At 36.8% G+C, this 21906-nt stretch overlaps 1 protein-coding gene across 1 annotated transcript; it reads right to left on the bottom strand.

The window, feature by feature from the left end:
• Positions 1-7702: 7702 nt before the first annotated feature.
• On the bottom strand, positions 7703-11390 carry LOC107772070 (cation/H(+) antiporter 4-like). Its single transcript, XM_016591552.2, has 3 exons — positions 10987-11390; positions 9216-10223; positions 7703-9048 (listed from the first exon to the last, which is right to left on the bottom strand). The coding sequence occupies exons 1-3, from the start codon at positions 11206-11208 to the stop codon at positions 7945-7947; spliced, it is 2334 nt and encodes a 777-aa protein (XP_016447038.1). The 5' UTR covers positions 11209-11390; the 3' UTR covers positions 7703-7944.
• Positions 11391-21906: the final 10516 nt, after the last annotated feature.

Here is a 21906-nt window from a genome sequence, read left to right as displayed (position 1 = left end):
GAAACGAGACTCTCTTCACTAGGTACGTCTCAGATCCGATCTTTGACATGTAAATAATAGTTTAAACACGAAAAGATATGCCTAGGATTATTATTATCTTCCGCTGCGTGTATACGCAATCCATCATTTTGAACTTCCTATAAGTTCCAATAACCTTAATAGTTATGTAAACGCATGTGGTTCTGTTGCTCGAGGCCAGTTTCACTGTTTCGGCATACAATCTAAGAAAATTGCCTATAAATTTTCAAACTAAGTCGATGCAGCATCAGTCTTCTGTGGGCTCTATTAGAAGCTAAAAATTCAAGCAATATGGTTTCCAGTATTATTGAATATATACAGATTCTTAGACATTACATTTGCAACAAAAGCTATCAGCATACAGACTCAAACAATGGATTTCATGCTTTTATTTAGTATGCTCCTACTTTGTCTTCTCAGCGAGCAGATAAACTACAGCACTAGTCATATAGACTTGAAATCTCCGTTGATAAGAGTGTTTGTCGTACCAAGTCCCTTCGACCCTGAGAAATTGACGTGACTGTTTCTCCGTTGATAACTTTGGATGTGTACAAGTAGGCACCTCAACTTGTATAAAATTGAACACGTAAACACAAATGTTGATGCGGCACTGACGTGGTACATACATTTTGGAGGTGTCTAGATGATCACTTTGTAAGTTGGAGTGTTCAATTGACAAAGTGGAGACAAGTTGAGGTGTCTACTTGTCTGCACCCAAAGTTGGAAAGCATACTTGCCAGCATAGACCAAGTTTGAGGGCCCGTTTATGTATTATGCCATAATTTTACTGCTTTCTAGTATTTGTTACTTAATTATTTTAAAATAAAAATTGCAATCTTTATAACTAGAAAATTTTTTGAACTTGTATTTTTTAGCGATATTTAACAACTGTAGCTAAGCTTAGTTATATGTTGATTCGACTCCAGACTCTTAGACCGGATTATATTTGCAGCGACTGCTTATCCTTTTTAGGACTAAAGTTGGGCGTGATCAGTAAACATGAGAAAAATAGTTTGAGTATATGTCCTAGTGAATGTAAGAGACCAAGTTGAAGTCCAGAGCTCAAAGATAATTAGTAATTCCGCCAATTTGTTTGAGATTGATGTGCAGTAGATATAGTACATTCTTGCCTGCTTACTTGTAAATTGTGTTAGTCCCGCCAATATTGCTGTATTTATAAATAATAATTCTGGGAAATATAAGCTATCGTAATGAAACAGTAATTAATTCGAGCCCACTGAATTCACAGTGTTTCCTTAAAGAATTTAATCCCCTCCTAGTACCCAAGGTTATGGATTATTTCCTCCCAGGATAGAACGAATCACACGCTGGTGTAGCGGTACTTCAAACCCCAGTGTTTCAGCGAACACAAAGTTCGGTAGCAAATCACACTCACAGTTGCTTTGTTTGAAGTTAAAACAATGCAGAACAACGGAGTAAAAACTCAGAAAGTCGTATGGAAATGCTGAGAAGGAAGGAGTGCAATGTATAGCCAAAGTTGAGCGTTTTGTTCTTATAGCAGTCAGCTTTGAAGATGAACGATGCTCCACCCTCCATGGTGGAGCATGCACTAGCTTGTTTGTGGAGCAAGCACTTGGCCATGGTGGGAAGAGCATTAGGCGGCTGCTATTGCAGCTGGTGGTCAATACACGGATTGGAACATATCCGTTACAAATGCGGATAATCTTACGTTAATATTTACTATTAACAAATAAATTTGGTCCAAAAAATTAATCAATCAATCGATCATTTGACCGAATCCGAATCCGAAGCCGAAGCCGAAGCCGAAGCCGAGCCGAGCGAGCGACGACGACGACGGCGCGAGGCTTGCTTTCTTCTTAACTCTTTAAGAGCTACAAGAAGAGCAATTATATATATACCTACCAAAAATCTTTTCCTCTTCCAATATGGGACAATGTCTCATTGTCAAGAGGGGAAAACTTAAAATTTTACTCAAAAATTTCATTTTCCCTCCATTTTCCATTCACCCTCATTTTAAGACTATTTCATCTTAAATAACAAAAACCTCAACAATCCCCCACATGAATGGGGAATGGCTATATCACGGAAGTATGCATGGAAAAACTGTGTGATTTGCAAGCAAGGATTAATCGCATCTGGATAAGTAGGTTTTCCTTTGAACTTTCCGTAGTGAACTTATATCGGATATACTCGGTCAATCGGTAGATTTGATATCTTTGAACCGTCGATCTTTGGTGTATACCTAGACAACCATAAGTCACACAATCAACCCTTAACCGTCTTTGGTTCTCATTGTTGTGTTCGTTTTAGTCATGAACACCGCCTGGTTTCATAAGTGCGTAGAGAACTGGCCTTACAAAGTTCTCCTTGAAGCGACTAACACTCCACACTTACATAGGTGATTCCTAAACGTGTCATCCTGTAGATACACTATTTGATATACCCCGTATCAAATTTAGAAATCATTAAAAAGCCTTAATGCTTTATCCTTGGTACTGAACATTGTCTCATCACGAGAACGGACTAAAATTTTATTTGACAATGTTGAACTGTCATTAATGACTTTGTTTGATCTCCTTGAACCTAGATCTTGGGATCTCCAGTCTTCTAGGTAGAGTTACCGCCACAATGACTTGTTCTCGGCCATAGCCCCATTCCCCTTGATGATTTCTCAACTACCTCTCTAGTTAGGCCTTTTGTAAGTGGATCCGACACATTATCACTTGACTTTATATAGTCAATCGTGATAATTCCTCTAGAGAGTAATTGCCTAACGGTTTTATGTCTTCGTCGTATATGACGAGATTTACCGTTATACATAACGCTCCCAGCCCTTCCAATTGCCGTTTGACTATCACAATGTATGCATATTGGTGCCAACGGTTTGGGCCAAAATAGAATGTCTTCCAAGAAATTCCGGAGCCATTCAGCTTCTTCACCGGCTTTATCTAAGGCTATGAATTCAGCCTCCATTGTAGAGCGGGCAATACATGTTTGTTTGGATGACTTCCAAGATACCGCTCCTCCACCAATAGTGAATACATATCCACTCGTGGACTTAGAATCAGTTGAACCGGTGATCCAATTTGCATCACAGTATCCCTCAATCACCGCAGGGAATTTACTGTAGTGCAAGTCAAAGTTCTGGGTATGTTCTAAATATCCCAAAACTCGTTTCATTGCCATCCAATGAGATTGGCCTGGATTGCTCGTATATCGACTCAGTTTACTTATAGCACAAGCTATATCTGGTCGTGTACAATTTATGATATACATTAAGCATCCCAACACACGAACATAATCCAATTGTGATATGCTTTGGCCTTTATTCTTTACTAATGCAAGATTCACGTCAATTGGAGTCTTTGCAACTTTAAAGCCCAAGTGCTTGAAATTTTCAAGTACTGTCTTAATATAATGAGATTGTGACAATGCCATACCTTGAGGAGTATTATGGATCTTAATTCCCAGAATTAAATCAGCAACTCCCAAGTCTTTCATATCAAACTTGCTATTGAGCATACGCTTAGTAGCATTTATGTTGGAAATGTCATTACTCATTATCAGCATATCATCCACATATAGGCAAATAATGACTATGTGATTTGGAATATTTTTAATGTACACACATTTATCACATTCATTTATCTTAAAACTATTTGACAACATTGTTTGGTCAAATTTTGCATGCCATTGTTTGGGTGCTTGTTTTAGACCGTAAAGAGACTTAACAAGTCTACATACCTTCTTTTCTTTATCTGGAACCACAAACCCTTCAGGTTGTTCCATGTAAATTTCTTCCTCCAACTCTCCATTTAAGAAGGTCGTCTTAACATCCATTTGATGAATTTCAAGACCATACACTGCAGCTAATGCTACTAACATCCGTATGGACGTAATTCTTGTAACTGGAGAGTATGTATCAAAGTAGTCTAGACCTTCCCGTTGTCTATACCCTTTGACTACGAGTCTTGCCTTGAATTTATCAATAGTGCCATTATTTTTTTATTTTTCTCTTAAAATTCCATTTAGAACCCAAAGGTTTATTTCCAGGAGGAAGATCAACCAATTCCCATGTATGGTTGTTTAATATGGATTCTATTTCACTATTGACTGCCTCTTTCCAAAACAATGATTCCGAAGAAGTCATAGCTTCTTTAAATGTTTAAGGCTCATTCTCCAATAAGAAAGTCACAAAATCTGGTCCAAATGAAGTAGACGTTCTTTGACGTTTACTACGTCTTGGATCCTCCTGATTGCATGTACTTTCTTTTGTTTCTTCCCGAGGTCGTTTAGATCCTTCACCAAACGATTCACATTCCTTTTTATACGGATATATATTTTCAAAGAACTCAGCATTATCTGATTCTATAACCGTATTATTATGAATGTCGGGATTTTCTGATTTATGAACCAGAAATCAATATGCTTTACTATTTGTCGCATATCCTATGAAAACACAATCAACGATTTTCGGTCCTATCTTTACCCTTTGAGTTTAGGAACTTGCACTTTTGCCAAACATCCCCACACTTTAAAATAATTCAAGTTGGGCTTCCTTCCTTTCCATTTTTCATATGGAATGGATTGTGTTTTGCTATGGGGCACTCGATTTAATATTCGATTAGCTGTAAGAATGGCTTCCCCTCACAAGTTCTGTGGCAAATTAGAACTTATCAACAACGCATTCATCATCTCCTTTAATGTGCGATTCTTTCTTTCCGCAATCCCATTAGATTGGGGCGTGTAAGGGGCTGTTGTTTGATGAATAATTCCATATTCTAAACATATTTCTTCAAAAGGAGATTCATATTTACCACCCCTATCACTTCTTATCATTTTTACTTTCTTGTTAAGTTGCGTTTCAACTTCATTTTTGTATTGCCTGAATGCGTCTATTGCTTCATCTTTACTATTCAGTAAGTAAACATAGCAATATCGAGTACCATCGTCAATAAAAGTTATGGAATACTTCTTTCCACCGCGAGATGGTATTGACTTCATGTCACAAATATCTGTGTGAATTAAGTCTAAAGGATTTGAATTCCTTTCAACTGACTTATAAGGATGTTTAACATACTTAGATTCCACACATGTTTGACATTTTGATTTTTCGCATTCAAACTTAGGCAGTACTTCCAAGTTAATCATTTTCCGCAAGGTTTTATAATTGACATGACCCAAACGTACAAGCCATAAATCATTTGACTCAAGTAAGTAAGAAGAAGCTGAAATATTATTATTGTTTTTCACAACCATTACATTCAGATTGAAAAGGCCCTCGGTGAGGTAACCTTTTCCTACAAATATTTCATTCTTACTTATGACAACCTTGTCGGACACAAAAACGCACTTAAAACCGTGCTTAACAAGAAGTCCAGTAGAGACTAAATTCTTTCTCATTTCGGGAACATGAAGGACATTGTTCAAAGTCATGATCTTGCCATAAGTCATTTTCAGAAATATCTTCCCATATCCTTCAACTTTTGCTGTCGAAGCATTTCCCATATAAACTGTCTCTCCGGGTCCAGCAGGAGCATAAGTAGCAAAAGCTTCTCTAACTGCACAAACATGGCGAGTGGCTCCAGAATCAAACCACCACAGTTTAGGATTTCCCACCAAGTTACATTCAGAAAGCATGGCACACAAGTTATCAACATCATCATGCTTTACTACCATGTTTGCTTGACCCCTTTTCTTGTCTTTCTTCGGAGCACGACACTCCATAGATTTGTGTCCGATTTTCCCACAGTTGTAGCAGTTTCCACTGAACCGCTTCTTGCTTGGGTTGTATTTCGGAACAGAAGCCTTCTTCCTCTTTTTGTTATTTTCAACAATATTTGCTCCCATTATTGTTGAATTTCCATGGCCTCTCCTTTCAGCAGTTTTATTGTCCTCTTCGATTCTCAACCGAACAATGAGATCTTCAAGGGACATTTTCTTTCGTTTGTGTTTCAAATAATTTTTGAAGTCCTTCCACAACGGAGGCAACTTCTCAATCATTGCTGCTACTTGAAATGCTTCATTGATGACAAGACCTTCAGCAAGTAGATCATGAATAATCACTTGCAATTCCTGGACTTGGGTAATAACAGACTTGCTATCTACCATTTTGTAGTCCAAAAATTTTGCGGCAACGAATTTCTTCATCCCGGCATCTTCAGCTTTATATTTCTTTTCAAGCGCATTCCACAATTCTTTTGACGTCTCCATGCTACTGTATACATTATACAGATTATCATCCAGTCCGCTAAGAATATAATTCTTGCATAAAAAATCAGAATGCTTCCACGCTTCAATCACGAGAAAGCGTTCATTCTCTGGAGTTTTATCTGGCAGATCAGGAACATCTTCCTTGATGAACTTCTGTAGACATAACGTAGTTAAGTAGAAGAACATCTTCTGCTGCCAGCGCTTGAAATCAATCCCGGAAAATTTTCTGAGTTTTTCTGCCGGTGCCAATGCCGGTGTTCGGCTTGTCGATGCGTTGGCAGTTACCGTCGGAACAACTTGGTTTTCGCTTTCAGTCGTCATTTTTTCTGTAAAAGAATGACACAAACAAACGTTTAATAAACGTTTTCAAACTGGAGTAAAAATCATGTAGATTTTAATCTCCAACAAAATGCCACGAAGGCTTTACTCTTCAAAACGAGAGTACACAAAATCACAAAGGTTTTAGTTTGCAGAATAATAAGAATAACACAAATACAGAAATAAATATTAAATTCCTTAAGCTTGTTAGTCCCGCCAATATTGCTGTATTTGTAAATAATAATTCTGGGAAATATAAGTTATCATAATGAAAAAGTAATTAATTCGAGCTCACTGAATTCACAGTGTTTCCTTAAGGAATTTAATCCCCTCCTAGTACCCAAGGTTATGGATTATTTTCTCCTAGGATAGAACGAATCACACGCTGGTGTAGCGGTACTTCAAACCCCAGTGTTTCAGCGAACACAAAGTTCGGTAGCAAATCACACTTACAGTTGCTTTGTTTGAAGTTAAAACAATGCAGAACAAAGGAGTAGAAACTCAGAAAATCGTATGGAAATGCTGAGAAGGAAGGAGTGCAATGTATAGCCAAAGTTGAGCGTTTTGTTCTTGTTTGTATCTCTTTCTTCAACAGCTGCTGCACATATTTATAGCAGTCAGCTTTGAAGATGAACGACCCTCCACCCTCCATGGTGGAGCATGCACTAGCTTGTTTGTGGCGCAAGCACTTGGCCATGGTGGGAAGAGCATTAATACACGGATTGGAACATATCCGTTACAAATGCGGATAATCTTACGTTAATATTTACTATTAACAAATAAATTAGCCGAAGCCGAGCGAGCGACGACGACGGCGACGACGCGAGGCTTGCTTTCTTCTTAACTCTTTAAGAGCTACAAGAAGAGCAATTATATATATACCCACCAAAAATCTTTTCCTCTTCCAATATGGGACAATGTCTCATTGTCAAGAGGGGGAAACTTAAAATTTTACTCAAAAATTTCATTTTCCCTCCATTTCTCATTCACCCTCATTTTAAGACTATTTCATCTTAAATAACAAAAACCTCAACAAATTGCAGACGAGAAAAATCCTTGAGATTTAGTTCCTCACGCATTTGTCTTTTTCTCACTAATATGAAGCTGACATCCAGCATTCTCAAGATGCACTTTTGAATAAAGGCAGATGAATGATTCAAGTATACGTACAGAAAATGAAACCAAAAATCATATTCAACCATGTTAATTTTGGAGTAACAAAACTGTTAGGGAGAAGGACAAAAATCAGATATACCAAGTCTAGTGAGCTATGTACAGGGGATCGGTTATCTGATACAGGTGTGTGTAAGTATTTAGTACTAGTACGTGCAGCTTTTGCTAGAGTATCCACACCAGTATCACACCCGTTCAATACAGGTATAACGTGCCAATTGAAGGATCCATAAAATATAGCTACATTGCTATTTGCTGTTGTTGAATCACCAGGACAGAAGCCCTGGTCTTAAGATCCTTTGAGGCAAGCATATCACCGATGACTCCTAACTCTGGGATTTCGCTCCATTCCTCAAGTCCTGCTGTTAGAGGACAATGTGTATTATTTCGTCGCCCTGTTATTATAAGGTCATAGTCATCCACTAACGAACGAACTAACAAGGCTGTCTCTGTTGTTTCATTCACTTGATGTTCAATGTACTGCACATTTTCCCAACCACTTCTGCTATGTTTCCAGTCACCTACAATATCCAAATCAATAACTTGATCAACATTAGAACTCATTTCTTTCTTGGAAATTAACCGTATCACTGTGAGGCTAATGGTCCCACTAATTGCCATTCTCTTAGCAAATGTCAATGCTTCTTGATCATCATTTCCTCCAAGAAATAGCATAGCAACACAATATGCATTCTGAGATGAACGGACAGAGTTGGAACGTCGCAACTGGCCTCGATCAACTAGGATTCCAACAGAACAAGGAGCCCTTTCAAGAACACTACAGTTCAAAGTTCTCAAACTGTGGTCTTCAACTTCTACTGATCCATCTACGGCCCATTTTCGATGAAAGGGCAATATAATGATGGATGCAAGGACATCAAGGGCAAGAGTACATATATCCTCATGCATTAGATTGCATGGGGAGATAGCCGTAAAAGCCTGGATGGTCACAGCTCCATAGTTGTTCCGTTCGTACCCTTGAAAAGCAAGAATGACATTTTCTGAATAAGATACATCGGAAATGGCCTTTGTCTGAATTTGGTGGGAGATGAAAACAGAAGATGCTCGACCCCGTAGCTCTATAAGGTGGAGGACATTGGCAACTATAGGGAAATCCCTAGTGGGATTAGATTTCTCCAGCAGTCTAAGTATAGCAGCAGTATTATCCTGATTGTGGATGCAAAGAAGTATGGGCAATTTGTTGTTGGAGTTGATTAAGTTCCTTCTTTGATATCCAGCATATTTCCTTGATGGATCATAAAGCCATCTCACCATAATTTGCACAAACACTGCAGTAAAGGCTGTTGCTATAACCATAAAAGCAAAAGTCTCCTGATTGATAATCTGCAAAATATATGTTAAATTTTTTGTACATAAGAACTTTCATTCCTCTGCATTATTGCTTGTACCAACATTATACAAGTACAAGAATCCATAACCAAGGTGCTCAAGTGATATTTCTTGCTTCTTCTTTTTTCAACTAGATTAAATGAGGCCAGGAATTCACTTGCCTTAGTATCTCTTAGGAAGCTGTAGGTAGCCAAGTCGACGACCCCTCTCGTAGACATGATGAGGCTGAGTGCTGCAGCATCATTTAAGGGCATCTTGCAATATAGCATGGGAAGTAAACATGCTAATATCTTTGATATACTTGCAACGCAAATTAGGATAATATTGGCAAATGTAAAAGAAGAAGACGGATTTATGGCCGAGAGATTTGTTCTTAATGACATTAGACTTACAAAAATAGGCAACAGAAAGCCTGAGGCAAATGGATCAAGTTTATCTACTAGAGTAGATCCTAAAGGTGGTCCCTCAGGCACAGCCAAGCCAAAGATAAAAGGCCCTACAAGAACTGTTTGTTCAGCCCAGTCTGAGAACACACCAGAAAGTAAAACGGCAAGAACAATTAGCAAAATGTAAAGGTCTTTAACAGGCCTTCCTTCAGGGGTCTTTTTGGCTACCCATATCATGAGTGGTCTAAAGACAAATATAACCACAATAATGAAAATAATAAAAAGTATTGCATCCTTGACTGCTCTTGCCAGTGTACCTGTTGCACTTATAAATACTAGCACGCTAATTACGGTGATAGTGAGCCCAAATAAGTCACTAATAAGTGCGGAAGAAAGTGCTAATCGCCCAAGTTCTGAATTAAGGAGTCCGAGATCCTTAAGGAGGAAAGAGATGACAGGAAATGACGTCTTAGCAATAGTTATCACTTCAACAGAAGGGGACACTGTTGTGCCACCTTCTTGAAAGAAAGAACGTGATAATGCAGATACGGTTATCATACCAGCTACCAAAGGAACCAAGTGATTAAGAATGCCTATTACTAGTGCTCTTCTTCCTATTTTTCTTGTCAAGCTAGTGTCCATTTTCACACCACTTAGAAACAAGAAAAGTAGGTAACCAAAAGTTGACAGTGCACCCAGAATTCCTTGACTTGCAATAGGAAACAAGGATTCTTGGTAACTCCTATAACGCCCAAGCAAAGTAGATCCAAGGATTAACCCGGCCTATACACACAAAACAATCATATTCGCATCAGTTATATGATGGCAATTGTTGAGATATAATATAATTGTGTACCTAAAGAGTGCTTTTTCTAACAGATTAATCGTTTATTTAAATGAGATAGTCACACTTGAACATAGTATAATAGCAAGTATGGTTTCAAATCTCACCACCGCCCGGTATGCAAAAGACATTTCGATGAGTTTGGTCCCAGAAAAATAATCAGGCCGACATGTGAGAGGGCATGCTGAAACATTATATAATTAAGAAATTTAAAGTGTGCTCTTTCTAACAGTATGAAACCTCATATAACCTCTATACCACATTTCTTCCTAATTGGATAGGTTTGGTACAAGTAAGGGATAGCTTTTGAGTTGGCAAAGGAAGAATGCAACAATAAGTACAATTGTGGCTCCACATTTATCCATGTAAAAGTCTAAACTCTAAGCAGAAGACTCAGCAAATCTTTGTTCCTTATTGTTTCTTGTGAGGAGAAATGCTGCGCTAGGAAACACAAACTTGAATCAACTATAAATTTAAGAAACCAAATGAATGCCTTTTTCTACAATTTTATTGAATTTCTATTGTTCTAAAGTCCTATAAATATGGGCTTAAGAGGACCATTGGATTAGAATCAAATATTTCAAGAACAATGGCAAGCAAGAAACATTACAAGAAAACATGAAATGCATTGAATTGAAAAATACACATTACAAGAAATGCATGCAAAATGAAGAAAAGATAAAAGAGAGCTAAATTACATACAAAGATTTCAGAAGTGATCTTGGGAAATCCAAGGCGCTTGAGGGGAATATGAAAAAGTTGTGTAATAACATATATAAGGAGAATTTGAGATTGAATTGTTGGGACTGAATAAGTCCAGGGATTATTGTCTTTTCCAAATATTCCAAGTGAAAACCCTCTAGGAGGGAACCTCACACATTGAAGAACTTTTTGGGTAGAGATGGAGTCTGTGTTATTGCTCATTTTTGCAAGCAAGATATATGATCAGTTATTATATACAGTTTTACATATTACCACCTCTACCTTGGGAAGAAATTAAAAGGGTTTTTGTTTTTTTAATTAGCTTTCTATTTTAATTTGTACCTGCCATACCTAGGGTTAAGAGAAGTTTGAAGGTGGGGAAAGTGCAGAATTTAAGGAAAGTGGAGGTCTCAGTTATTTAACTGATTTTGCTGATGATCAGCTTTTTTTGGTATACTTATGTGTTTGACATTGCTCCAATTTTATCGGATGTTTCCAGCAGACCAACAGTTTTGTCAGCAAGTTTCCTATTTCTTTAATTGTTGTATAACCTTTTATCAAAAGAGTGAGCTTATGTTATGTACACTTCAAGTGTATTATTTGGTTGAGTTAAATTGCAATAATAGGTCATTCTCATATCCAGCATGATATTGTAATTTGAAATATAAAGTAGGGAATTTTAGGGAAGCGTCCCAAATAAGTTTTAACTTGCTAACCTCTGACCATTAATTATAGAGTTAATACCCTAAAACTCTCTTAAACTATTATATTTTTGTCAATTTCCTACTCAAACTATTTGGTGTCCTCAAAACACCCCAAAATTATATTTTCCTTCATATTAAAACCCTCACGTTGCTGACCTTGCATAACGTGTGTAAATACTCGCTTGGGAGCACGTGTCAGTTGGAAAAACCAATCAAAATGGCCCACCTGACATAAAATAAGGGTCGATTAGCCTAACCCTCTTTCAAATTTACTTTTTTAATAAATATTCGCCTTATTTCAGTAATATCCACATTCCTTTCTTATTTTTTCACCATCCTTCTTTATTTTTTCACCTTTTTTCTTTATTTTTCACCTTCTTCATTTTTAACCTTTTTTCTTCGGTTCTCCATATGGGTTTCCTTTGAAAATAAATTTGCCTCTCTTGTTTCCTCTGAATTAATTTATTCTCTTTCTTGTTTTATTCTTTTTTCAAGTCTTACATATATTATTGAAAAAATACCAATTTAATCTTCTTATTAAACTCAACACCTTGTAGAGAATAAAGTTGAATCTCTTGAACCTTCTTTATGTAATCCGAAATTAGAGAATGTAATTTCTAGCCAATTAATTTTTTATTTGTGAAATTTTATTTTGTGAAATATTTTTTATGTAATATAAGATGATTTTTAAAAAAATGCAACACTATATGCTATTATTTATAATTTTACTGTTTCTACAAAATGAATATAAATAAGGACTTATTCAATTAGAGTCTAGCATAAAGCATAATCACAATTAAACCTAAAATTAACACAATACATTAGATATTATTTTGGCCAAAACTCCTTAAATTAATCAATCATTCGAGAGTAATACATCATGAATCAACTATATAAAAACTTTGTACAAACCATAAGTTAATATAGTTAGACATATGTACCTTTAAAAGTCCAATATGAGGTTTTAATATATAAGAGAATATAGTTCAGGGAGGTTTTGGGTACACCTGATAGTTTTAGTAGGTAACTGACAAAAAAAGTTATAGTTTAAGCGGGTTTTAGGCTAATTTAAATAGCCACGTGTAGTGCTACATGGCATATTTTTTAGATAATTAGGAGTGTGTACTAGACGCACCACTAAGAATGCAATGAGAGGGTTTTAGTATGAAGAACAGAATAGTTTAGGGGGTTTTGGGGACACCGAATAGTTTAAGTAGGAAACTGACAAAAATATGATAATTTAGGAGGATTTTAGGGTATTAATTCATAATTATAGACTTATCAAAACTAGTCAAGCACGTACAAAAATTGAAAACCCAAATAAATAGAGTTAATACCCTAAAACCCCTTAAACTATCAAACTTTTAACAGTTTCCTACTTCTACTATCCGAGGAACACAGTTCATATGGGGGTTTTGGGGACATCAAATAGTTTAAGTAGGTAACTGACAAACAAGTGATAGTTTGAGGTGTTTTAGGCTGAGTTAAATAGCCACGTGTAATGCCGCATGATATATTATTTTTAGATATTAAGAGTGTGTACCACACGCACATCTAAGAATGCAACGAGGGAAATTTCAATAACTAGTGGAATATAGTTCAAGAGGGTTTGAGGACACCCGATAGTTTAAGTAGGTATCTGACAAAAATATGATAGTTTAGGGGGAGTTTAGGTTATTAACTCAAATAAATAAGGATTCTTTCTCTCCAAGAATCACTTGTAAAGATCCCCTTCCATATTTTTAAGCATGAACGGCAACATTAGAATTAAGACAGAAAAAAAAATTCATGGATGAGGCAGCAAACAAGGTTATGAAATACAAGATTCCAAAAATCTAAGCAAAAAGGGACCTTTTTCAATGGATATAGTTGAAATTCATTGAAAACATATAGATGAGTCAATATACAAAATTTAAGAAAATTTGGAGGTGATTTGGACTGGTTTGATATCAAAATTCGTAGTGACAATCGAGTTCAAAAAACCCTTCTGCGACACATGCATCAAATATGTATCACGCATGTATCTCACACACATGTATACACGTGATAAATATTTGATACAAATATGATACATATATACACAAATGATACACAGTGTGATACACATCATCATTTTCCATGTTCATCTTCTACTTCAAATTTTCAATTTAAACCACCTCAAAACTCTACCAAATCATCACAAAGTTGAGATTTAAACTCCTTAAGATGTATCCAATCGATTCTAACAACACCCACTCAAAAGAAAGCAAAAATTTAATTTTTTTTGGCTAATATTAGTAATGTTTTATGAACTAGCTAATTTTTGTACTAACTTACTTATGGGCTGACATAATTGATAATTTTCCTATATAATAACGTACAATTAAGGGTTAAATTGCACTTATAAATAAAAACTTGTTATCAGTGTATAAAGTTAAACTCATATTAAAAGTATTTCTTTCTAGCTACCATTCAAGTTATATACGTCCGACATAGTAAAATATTTTAACATTATTAATGCAATTTGACCTGCTATACTACACTTAATGTTTTTGACCCAATAATATTGTATAGAAAATGAGTACTCCTATTTCATTAAATCGCTCTAGTATTTTGAGGTAGGAAATAGTCTCATCTAGACTCAACAACAACAACAACAACATATCCAGTATTATCCCACACCGTGGGGTCTGGGGAGGGTAGTGTGTATGCAGACCTTACCCCTACCTTGTGAGGATAGAGAGGTTGTTTCCAATAGACCCTCACCTCAAGAAAGTATAAGCACCATATTAATGAAAATATAGACAAGAAGGGACAATACCAAAAAGTCATACAAAAGCAGAATAATAACAACAAGATATTAAGGTGATCAACAATGAAAGAAAACAACGGTTAGTCATAAAAACTTACTGCCCACAGAAAGCGAGATTATGTGTTAATACTATTGTTATGAACACTCTAGACTACCTACTCTACTACCATAATCCTAGATCTCCATACCTTCCTATCAAGGATCATGTCCTCGGTCAGCTGAAGTTGCGTCATGTCTTGCCTAATCACCTCTCCCCACCTTTTCTTTGGCCTACCTCTACCTCTCCGTAGGCCCTCCAATGTCAACCTCCCACACCTCCTCACCGGGGCATCTATGCTCTTCCTCCTCACATGACCAAACCATCTAAGTCGCGCTTCTCGCATTTTGTCCTCAATAGGGGCCACGCCCACCTTGTCGCGAATAACCTCATTTTTTTATCCTATCTAACCTGGTATGCCTGCACATCCATCTCAATATCCTCATCTCTGCTACCTTCATCTTCTAGACATGAGTGACCTTAACTGGCCAACACTCAGCTCCATATCTGTCGATCTTTTGCATGAAATAAAAATTAGTTAGAATAATATCTTCAAGAGGTTTTCGAAATTCATAACTATTATATAACCTATATCACGATTCAAAAGTTTTACTTTTTATTTTGTTAATTACAGTGCTGAAATATTTTTAAAAAATAATTAGACTTTTGAATATGTAAGAATAACATGTAAATAAAATAAATGATTTATACAAAATTGACTAGTTGAAGTGAAATTTTAATACCTTACTAGTATTGTTACTTATAATATAATCTTTATTTTGATTGTTACTTAAATTATATTGTATTGTATCGTTAAATTTGTCGTTACGTAACGACGAAAAGTGTCACTTTATTTAACGACCGATTTAGTGTGGTCGTGTCGTTACCTTATTTTTCTCTCTCATCTCGCCCTTCATTATTATTAAATAATCGTATTTTATACTTTATCTTATCTTTTTATAAAATAATCTTATCTCTTACCCTACTTTGTTTTTATAATATTAGAAGTTTATCGTTCATATTTTTGGTACATGATATTATGTAATAACGACAAATGATATAATCCATCCAAACGTTGTATTCATCAAAATAATTATACAATAGAATATGATGCATTATAAAATGATACGTAACAACCATCCAAACAAGTTGCTAATACTTATATAATGGTGTGACCTAGTGTAACGACCCGACCAGTCGTTTTGAGATCTAGCAAGTCGTTCGGCGGGTTGAGGCATTGAGTAGCTTCATTTCATGCATTATAACTTGCACGTGTGGTTGGGTTCAATTTTTGATAAGTTCGGAGTTGATTTGGAAGAATAATTCTCAATTCGGAAGCTTTAAGTTGGAAGAGTTTACCAAGGTTTAACTTTTGAGTAGAAGACCTTGGAATCGGGATTTGAAGGTTCCTATCGGTTCGTAAGGTGATTTGGACTTAGGCGTATGTTCGGATTGAGTATCGGATGGTCCGGGAGCACTTCAGCGATTATTATCGGAAGTTGACATTTTTGAAGGTTTGAAATTTGCTAAGTTTGACTTAGAGTGTACTTTGGTGTTATCAGACTCCGTACAATATTCCGGGACCTTGGATAATTTTATTGATTGGAACTTGTGCGTGAAGTTTGGTTGCAATCCAGAATGTCTAAGCGGGATTCGGACGTTTTCGACGAAATTTGAATGTTTAAAAGTTAAGAGGAAATTTTGATCATTGACTCGTGATTTTGATATTATTCGTGGAGTTTCGAGCCTTTGGATAAGTTTGGATAAGATATTGGTACTTGTTGGTGTGACTAGACGGGAACCCGGGTGCCTCGGGTGTATTTCAGGGTAGTTTCGGACCACTTCTCCTTGTTTTGCAACTGCTAGTGCTGGTTCTGGTATTGTCTTTTGTGAACGAGGTGGGAGCACGCGTTCGCGAAGAAGGATTTGAGATGGAGTTCTTTTGTTCATCTCATTCGCGATAGGCCGGTTGCATTCGCGAAGGTTGGGGCAGTGGTGCTCTGCATTCGCGATAGCCTAGTCGCGTTCGCGTAAGAGAAGTGGCCTGGGGGGGTCATGGCCTTCGCGTTCGCGATGGTCAGGCCTGGTAAGGCATCGCATTCGTGAGACAAGGTTTCACGATCACGAAGAAGGATTTGGACAGGAGCTGAGTTTGTGCTTCGCGAACACGAGGCACATGCCATGTTCGCGAAGAAGGGCGCCTGGGCAGATTATTGACGAGTGTAAATTACACACTAAAATATGCTCGCTAGTTGAATATTGTAAATTATAATATCGTATCCACATGGATTGGAGTTAAATAGTATTACCATAGTTTGTATCTATATTGCTATCCAGGATGATCAATAATGGAGATATATGTGATTTAAACTAAAATTAACTAAGAGTCTAAACTATCGACTAATGACAATCAACGCAAGTATTTAGCAAAGGAAGTTATTAATTGGGAGAAGATAGGGTTGATAGGATAGGTGCAAGATAAATGTTTGGGATTTAACTCTAGATAATTCACTTCTAATATTCAAGTGAGTCTCTCGAATTCACTTGGTTATTAGTTCAATTGATTAGTAGAAACTCCTCCCTCGATTAAGTCTCAACCTCACAAGATGAACCAATTTTAAGCACGTGAAGATATGCAAGAATTCGTAGTGGATTGGTCTTTAGGAGAACCTCTCTTGATTATCCTCCTAACTAATTTTAATCAACAATTCAACTAGCCTCTTCCGATTACTAAGAAGAATCAATAACTTCAACCAACGAAATATAATGCAACAATATCACAAGTTATGTCTCTCTCAATTACACGAACAAGTGAATATAGATGCACCAATTAAAACATCCAAAATAATTAAATACATAAAACTAGAGTTAATTATCCACAAAAAAGTATCAATACACCAAATCCATCAAACCTTAAAGAGAACTACTCCATGGATATGGAGTAATTCATCATAACAATGTTTAAGTTAAAGGAAAATATAAAACGATCCAAACTCTTATCTTGAGTGAGGATTGAATGATGAAATCCTTGAGTTTTTACTTCTCCACCTCCTCCCTGGCTTCCTTAGATCTAAGATGTGTCAAAAGTGCATAAAATAATATTTTACATGTATTTATACTAAGTAGGGTCAGGCCCAGATAAAAATATCTTTTCCTGCATGAACTGGGATAATAACTTTGTAAAAATTGCACAGGCGCGCTGCAAGGGGCGACGCGCCATGCGGGGCAATTATGGGAAAGTTCAGAGAGCTAAAATCTGTCAGGCATCCGAAAAATGTACAGGCGCGACACGCCACGCGCCGCCCCACACGCCACGGGTGTGTTGTTTTCTCAGAGTCCAGATTTTTCTTGACTTTTTGATATCCAGACATGATTTTCGACCCCCGAACGCGATCCCGGCTTAATCCCTTGGGTTTTTACTCAGACTTCAAAGCTCCAAATAACTCAAATTATCTCTATAACATTTACATAGCTCGGAATTCTCCTACAAGGCATAAAATATACAATTAGTGTAAACCACTAGCGATTAAAGCTCAAACTCAATTAAAGTGCAGTAAATTGAAGTGTAATAAGTGACTAAAATACGATATTATAGCCTACCATCAACACCCCACACTTAAACCATGCTTGTCCTCGAGCAATCAAACCACACTTTATATAGATATGATCTTATTTAGCAATTCTCCTAACTCATTAAACCAAGAATATTTAAAATAGACTAAGCACAGTAGTGTAACATCCTTGCCTCAAGATTTGACTCAAAAGCACCACACATTATTTATAACCCGCTCACTTACTCTAACACAGAGGTCAGCGACATTACCTTTCCTTCATGAATCAAGTGCCCTCACAACAGTAGAGAGTAGTTCCACACACATCAAATTTAACCACAATCAGGAACTCAATATAAAAATAATTCACTCACTCTCAGAAATAACATCCATATGCCACAAAAGATGAACCATAGGCTTGCCCGTAATGTACTACTCAACTAATCGAGCTCATTCAGTCAAGGATCAAGTAGGACTTTAACTGGTTGTAATGTAAGCTGCGGGACGGGTAGGATACATTTATATATAAGAGTGACTACACCTCTCTAAGCACTTTAATACATACAATTTAACATTCAAAACCCCACACTTATGTCAAACCATACTCCACCATAACATCATTATATATTAACTCCCAACTTCTTTAAGCACAATTACATCAAGATTTACCACTATCATGGAATATTTTGCACAATCAAACAATATTTTTTTTTTCCTTTTTCAATTCAAATAGCTCTTACTTTTTCAATACAGTGCACCTTTCTCCTTATTTCATTAGTTCCACCTCTCTCCTTATTTCATTAGTTCCACTCAAAAACCAAACCAATCACCCCATACTTCAACTTTTATAAAGTTCATAACATATTTAAGTGTTGACGAGAGGTTAAAGGTTCAAATAGATGATCAATTCAAAAAAATGGGTAGGTCTTGCAGTGTGGTTGCCAAATAAATAGGATTACAGACTTAACAGGATTAACTAAGATACATAACAATCAGGTGGGTAATAACATATAATTGGCTCAACAAAGAAATGCTTATAACACTTCCAAGACTGAACAAAACTACCATTTTGCATTGCAAACACACGGAGCAAGTTCTAGACATCAAATGCAATGTACAGAATGACATAAACCTTACGCACACATGGCACATAACTCACTCAGGATTGGATTCATCAAGACACTCTAATCAAAGCAGTTAAGCAAAGTTAAGTTCATACCATTTAAGGTACTTATACAAGAGTCAAAAACTGAGCCTAAACGTCACAACTAAAGCACTCACTATTCTTAAGGTATAATAGAGACAAGATATATTGCTTCCGATTCAAAACACAGTACAAGGTTTCCTATACCTAACAAAAATAAAAACTAACTACACCCGGTTCACACAAAACCCTTAGAAAAGAACCGCGGCACAAAGAAAAACCAAGGGGGAATTATTACACTAATTACAAAAGAAATTTTTTTTCTTTCAACTTTAATCCCTAAAGAAACCCGTCGAATGATATCCATCATCGAGAAAAGTCAAAAATTTTAAATTTTTATAATTTTTTCTCATTTTTTCTAACTACTAAAAAGCAAAAACTAACACATATACATACAACATACAAATGTCCCCACCCTACACTTTAAGTTGTGGCATGTCCCCATGATACACAATTAAAAAATATAAGGTAGAGGAAACTTCTCTGAATCTCTAGTCGGGGTCCGAGTCGAAGTCGGGCTCCAGTCCACGCGCCCGAACCAATGCACACATCCATGCAGACAGCTTCTTCTCAGCCTTCTTGGGGTGTATCCCAAACTTATTTTTCTCAATCACTAGGACCTTCTCATTCGTGCTTTTCATTCTATACTCAATACTTGCAGCTGCTTCTCCTTTTTCACTCCAGTTGCTACATTCATCTCAAACGTCACCATCTCTTCACCCACTTTAAGCATGAGTTTTATATCATGCATATCTAGTATAGCTCTACCCGTTGCTAAAAATGGTCTTCCTAGGATGAGGGGGACCTTCTTGTTCTCCTCCATATTTACCACTATGAAATCTATAGGAAATACAAACGTATCTAACCGAACTATTATATTTTCCATCATTCCCTCACGTATTATAGTTGTTTGGTCTGCCAGCTACAAAGATATTGGTGCAGACCTTAACTCTCCAAGCTCATTCTCTAGTTTTCTATAAATAGACAAAGGCATTAAATTAATTGAGGCACCAGAATCATACAGAGACTATCAAAATTAAGAGTGCCTAACGAGCAAGGTATAGTAAAACTTCCTAGATCTCCACACTTTTGTGGGAGTTTGTTTTGCAAGATCGCGCTGCAATGCTCTATAAGCTTGACCACTGAGGTCTCTTCTATCTTTTTCTTCTTTGTCAGGATTTCCTTCAAGAACTTAGCATAAGCTGATATTTGGGAAAGAACTTCAGTAAATGGCAAATTTACATTAACTTGTTTCAACATATCCAAAAATCTCTCAAATTGCTTGTCCAGCTTCTCTCTATAAAACTTTTGGGAAAAGGGTAAAGTTGGCATGTGCTTGCTCTCTTCAGATTCATCCCTTCTTGAATTCTCTTCCTTCTTCTTTTTCTGCTCCCTTCTTGCCTTTCTTCTTCTCAGTCTTTTTGTCATCTTTAATTTCCAACTCATTCCCACTTTCTTTTTCTAGCGCAAATTCTTTGTGAATTGGAGTAGAATCTTTCAACACTTGTCCGCTTCTCAAGGTTACAACATTTACCGTTTCTTTAGGATTCTTTTCAGTATCAGCTGGCAGAATACCTGGGATTCTCTCAGATAATATAGTTGTAAATTGTCCCACTTGTCTCTCCAAGTTATGCAAACCTATCCCAAGTTCTTTGATAGCTGCACCATGAGCATCTAATCTCTCATCAGTCTTGACAATAAAGGATTTCATCAAATCTTCTAACCCAGACTGAATTGGTTGTTGAGGATGAAACTGCGGCCTCGGCTGATTCACAAAACCAGGAGCTCCTTGAAATCTGGAGTTATTTTGTTGCCATGCATTTGTTGTATCCCCAAGTAAACTCCATCAAAAACCGGGGAGCTTCTGACCCATTGCATTGAAGTTATAATTACCCACAGCATTAATTTCCTCAGTTGAGGCCTGGCACTCATGAGTAGGGTGCCGGTGTCCTCTTCCACATATGTCACATGATGCATGAGGCTCATTATGTATCGAAGCTAAGTTCAACTTCCTTATTTATTTTTCCATGGCATCAAGTTGTACCTGCACAGATGTGTTAGCATCAACCTGGTGAACACCATTCAACCTTCTTCTTTTAGCAATTTTAGAGGGCCACTGATTTAAATCTTCAGACAATTCATCGAGAATAGTGACTATCTCCTCTGGAGACTTTTTCATCAACGGGCCTCCAGCTGCATTACTCAATGTTCTCCGTGAAGCCGGTGTCAATCCATCCCAAAAATCCTGGAGTTGCATCCAGAGTTCAATTCCGCTATGTTGACACTTTTGCACTATCTCATTAAACCTCTCCCAAACTTCAAACACAGTTTCAGTTTCGTTCTAGCAGAAGTTATGCATTTCTCTTCTAAATTTGCCCATTTTAGCTAAGGAAAAATATTTAGCAAGAAATTTTCTGGTCATCTCCTCCCATGTTCTAATCGATCCCTTGGGCAAGCTTAGAAGCTAGTGCTTTGCATCATCTTTAAGTGTAAAGGGGAATGCCTTTAGGTAAACTGCATCTTGTGATACACCATTGTATTGAAAGATGTTCATTATCTCCTCGAAGTCCATCGGATGATTGTTTGGATCTTCGTTCATCTTTCCTCTGAAGACGCAACTATTTTGAAGCGTT

This window comes from Nicotiana tabacum, chromosome 24, assembly GCF_000715075.1.
Source record: "Nicotiana tabacum cultivar K326 chromosome 24, ASM71507v2, whole genome shotgun sequence".
NCBI classification, from domain to species: Eukaryota; Viridiplantae; Streptophyta; class Magnoliopsida; order Solanales; family Solanaceae; genus Nicotiana; species Nicotiana tabacum.
The sequence above is the reverse complement of the archived record's forward strand: the minus strand, read 5'-3'. Positions and strand labels throughout refer to the sequence as shown.

What these genes read in the sequence shown, in the direction of transcription:
- LOC107772070 (XM_016591552.2), bottom strand. Translation starts at nt 11,208, where the DNA reads ATGAGCAATAACACAGACTCCATCTCTACCCAAAAAGTTCTTCAATGT. An exon ending in AGATCACTTCTGAAATCTTT is followed by an intron (nt 10,224 to 10,986) that starts GTATGTAATTTA and finishes TTGTGTGTATAG; the next exon opens with GCCGGGTTAATCCTTGGATC. An exon ending in GCTTCCTAAGAGATACTAAG is followed by an intron (nt 9,049 to 9,215) that starts GCAAGTGAATTC and finishes TATATTTTGCAG; the next exon opens with ATTATCAATCAGGAGACTTT.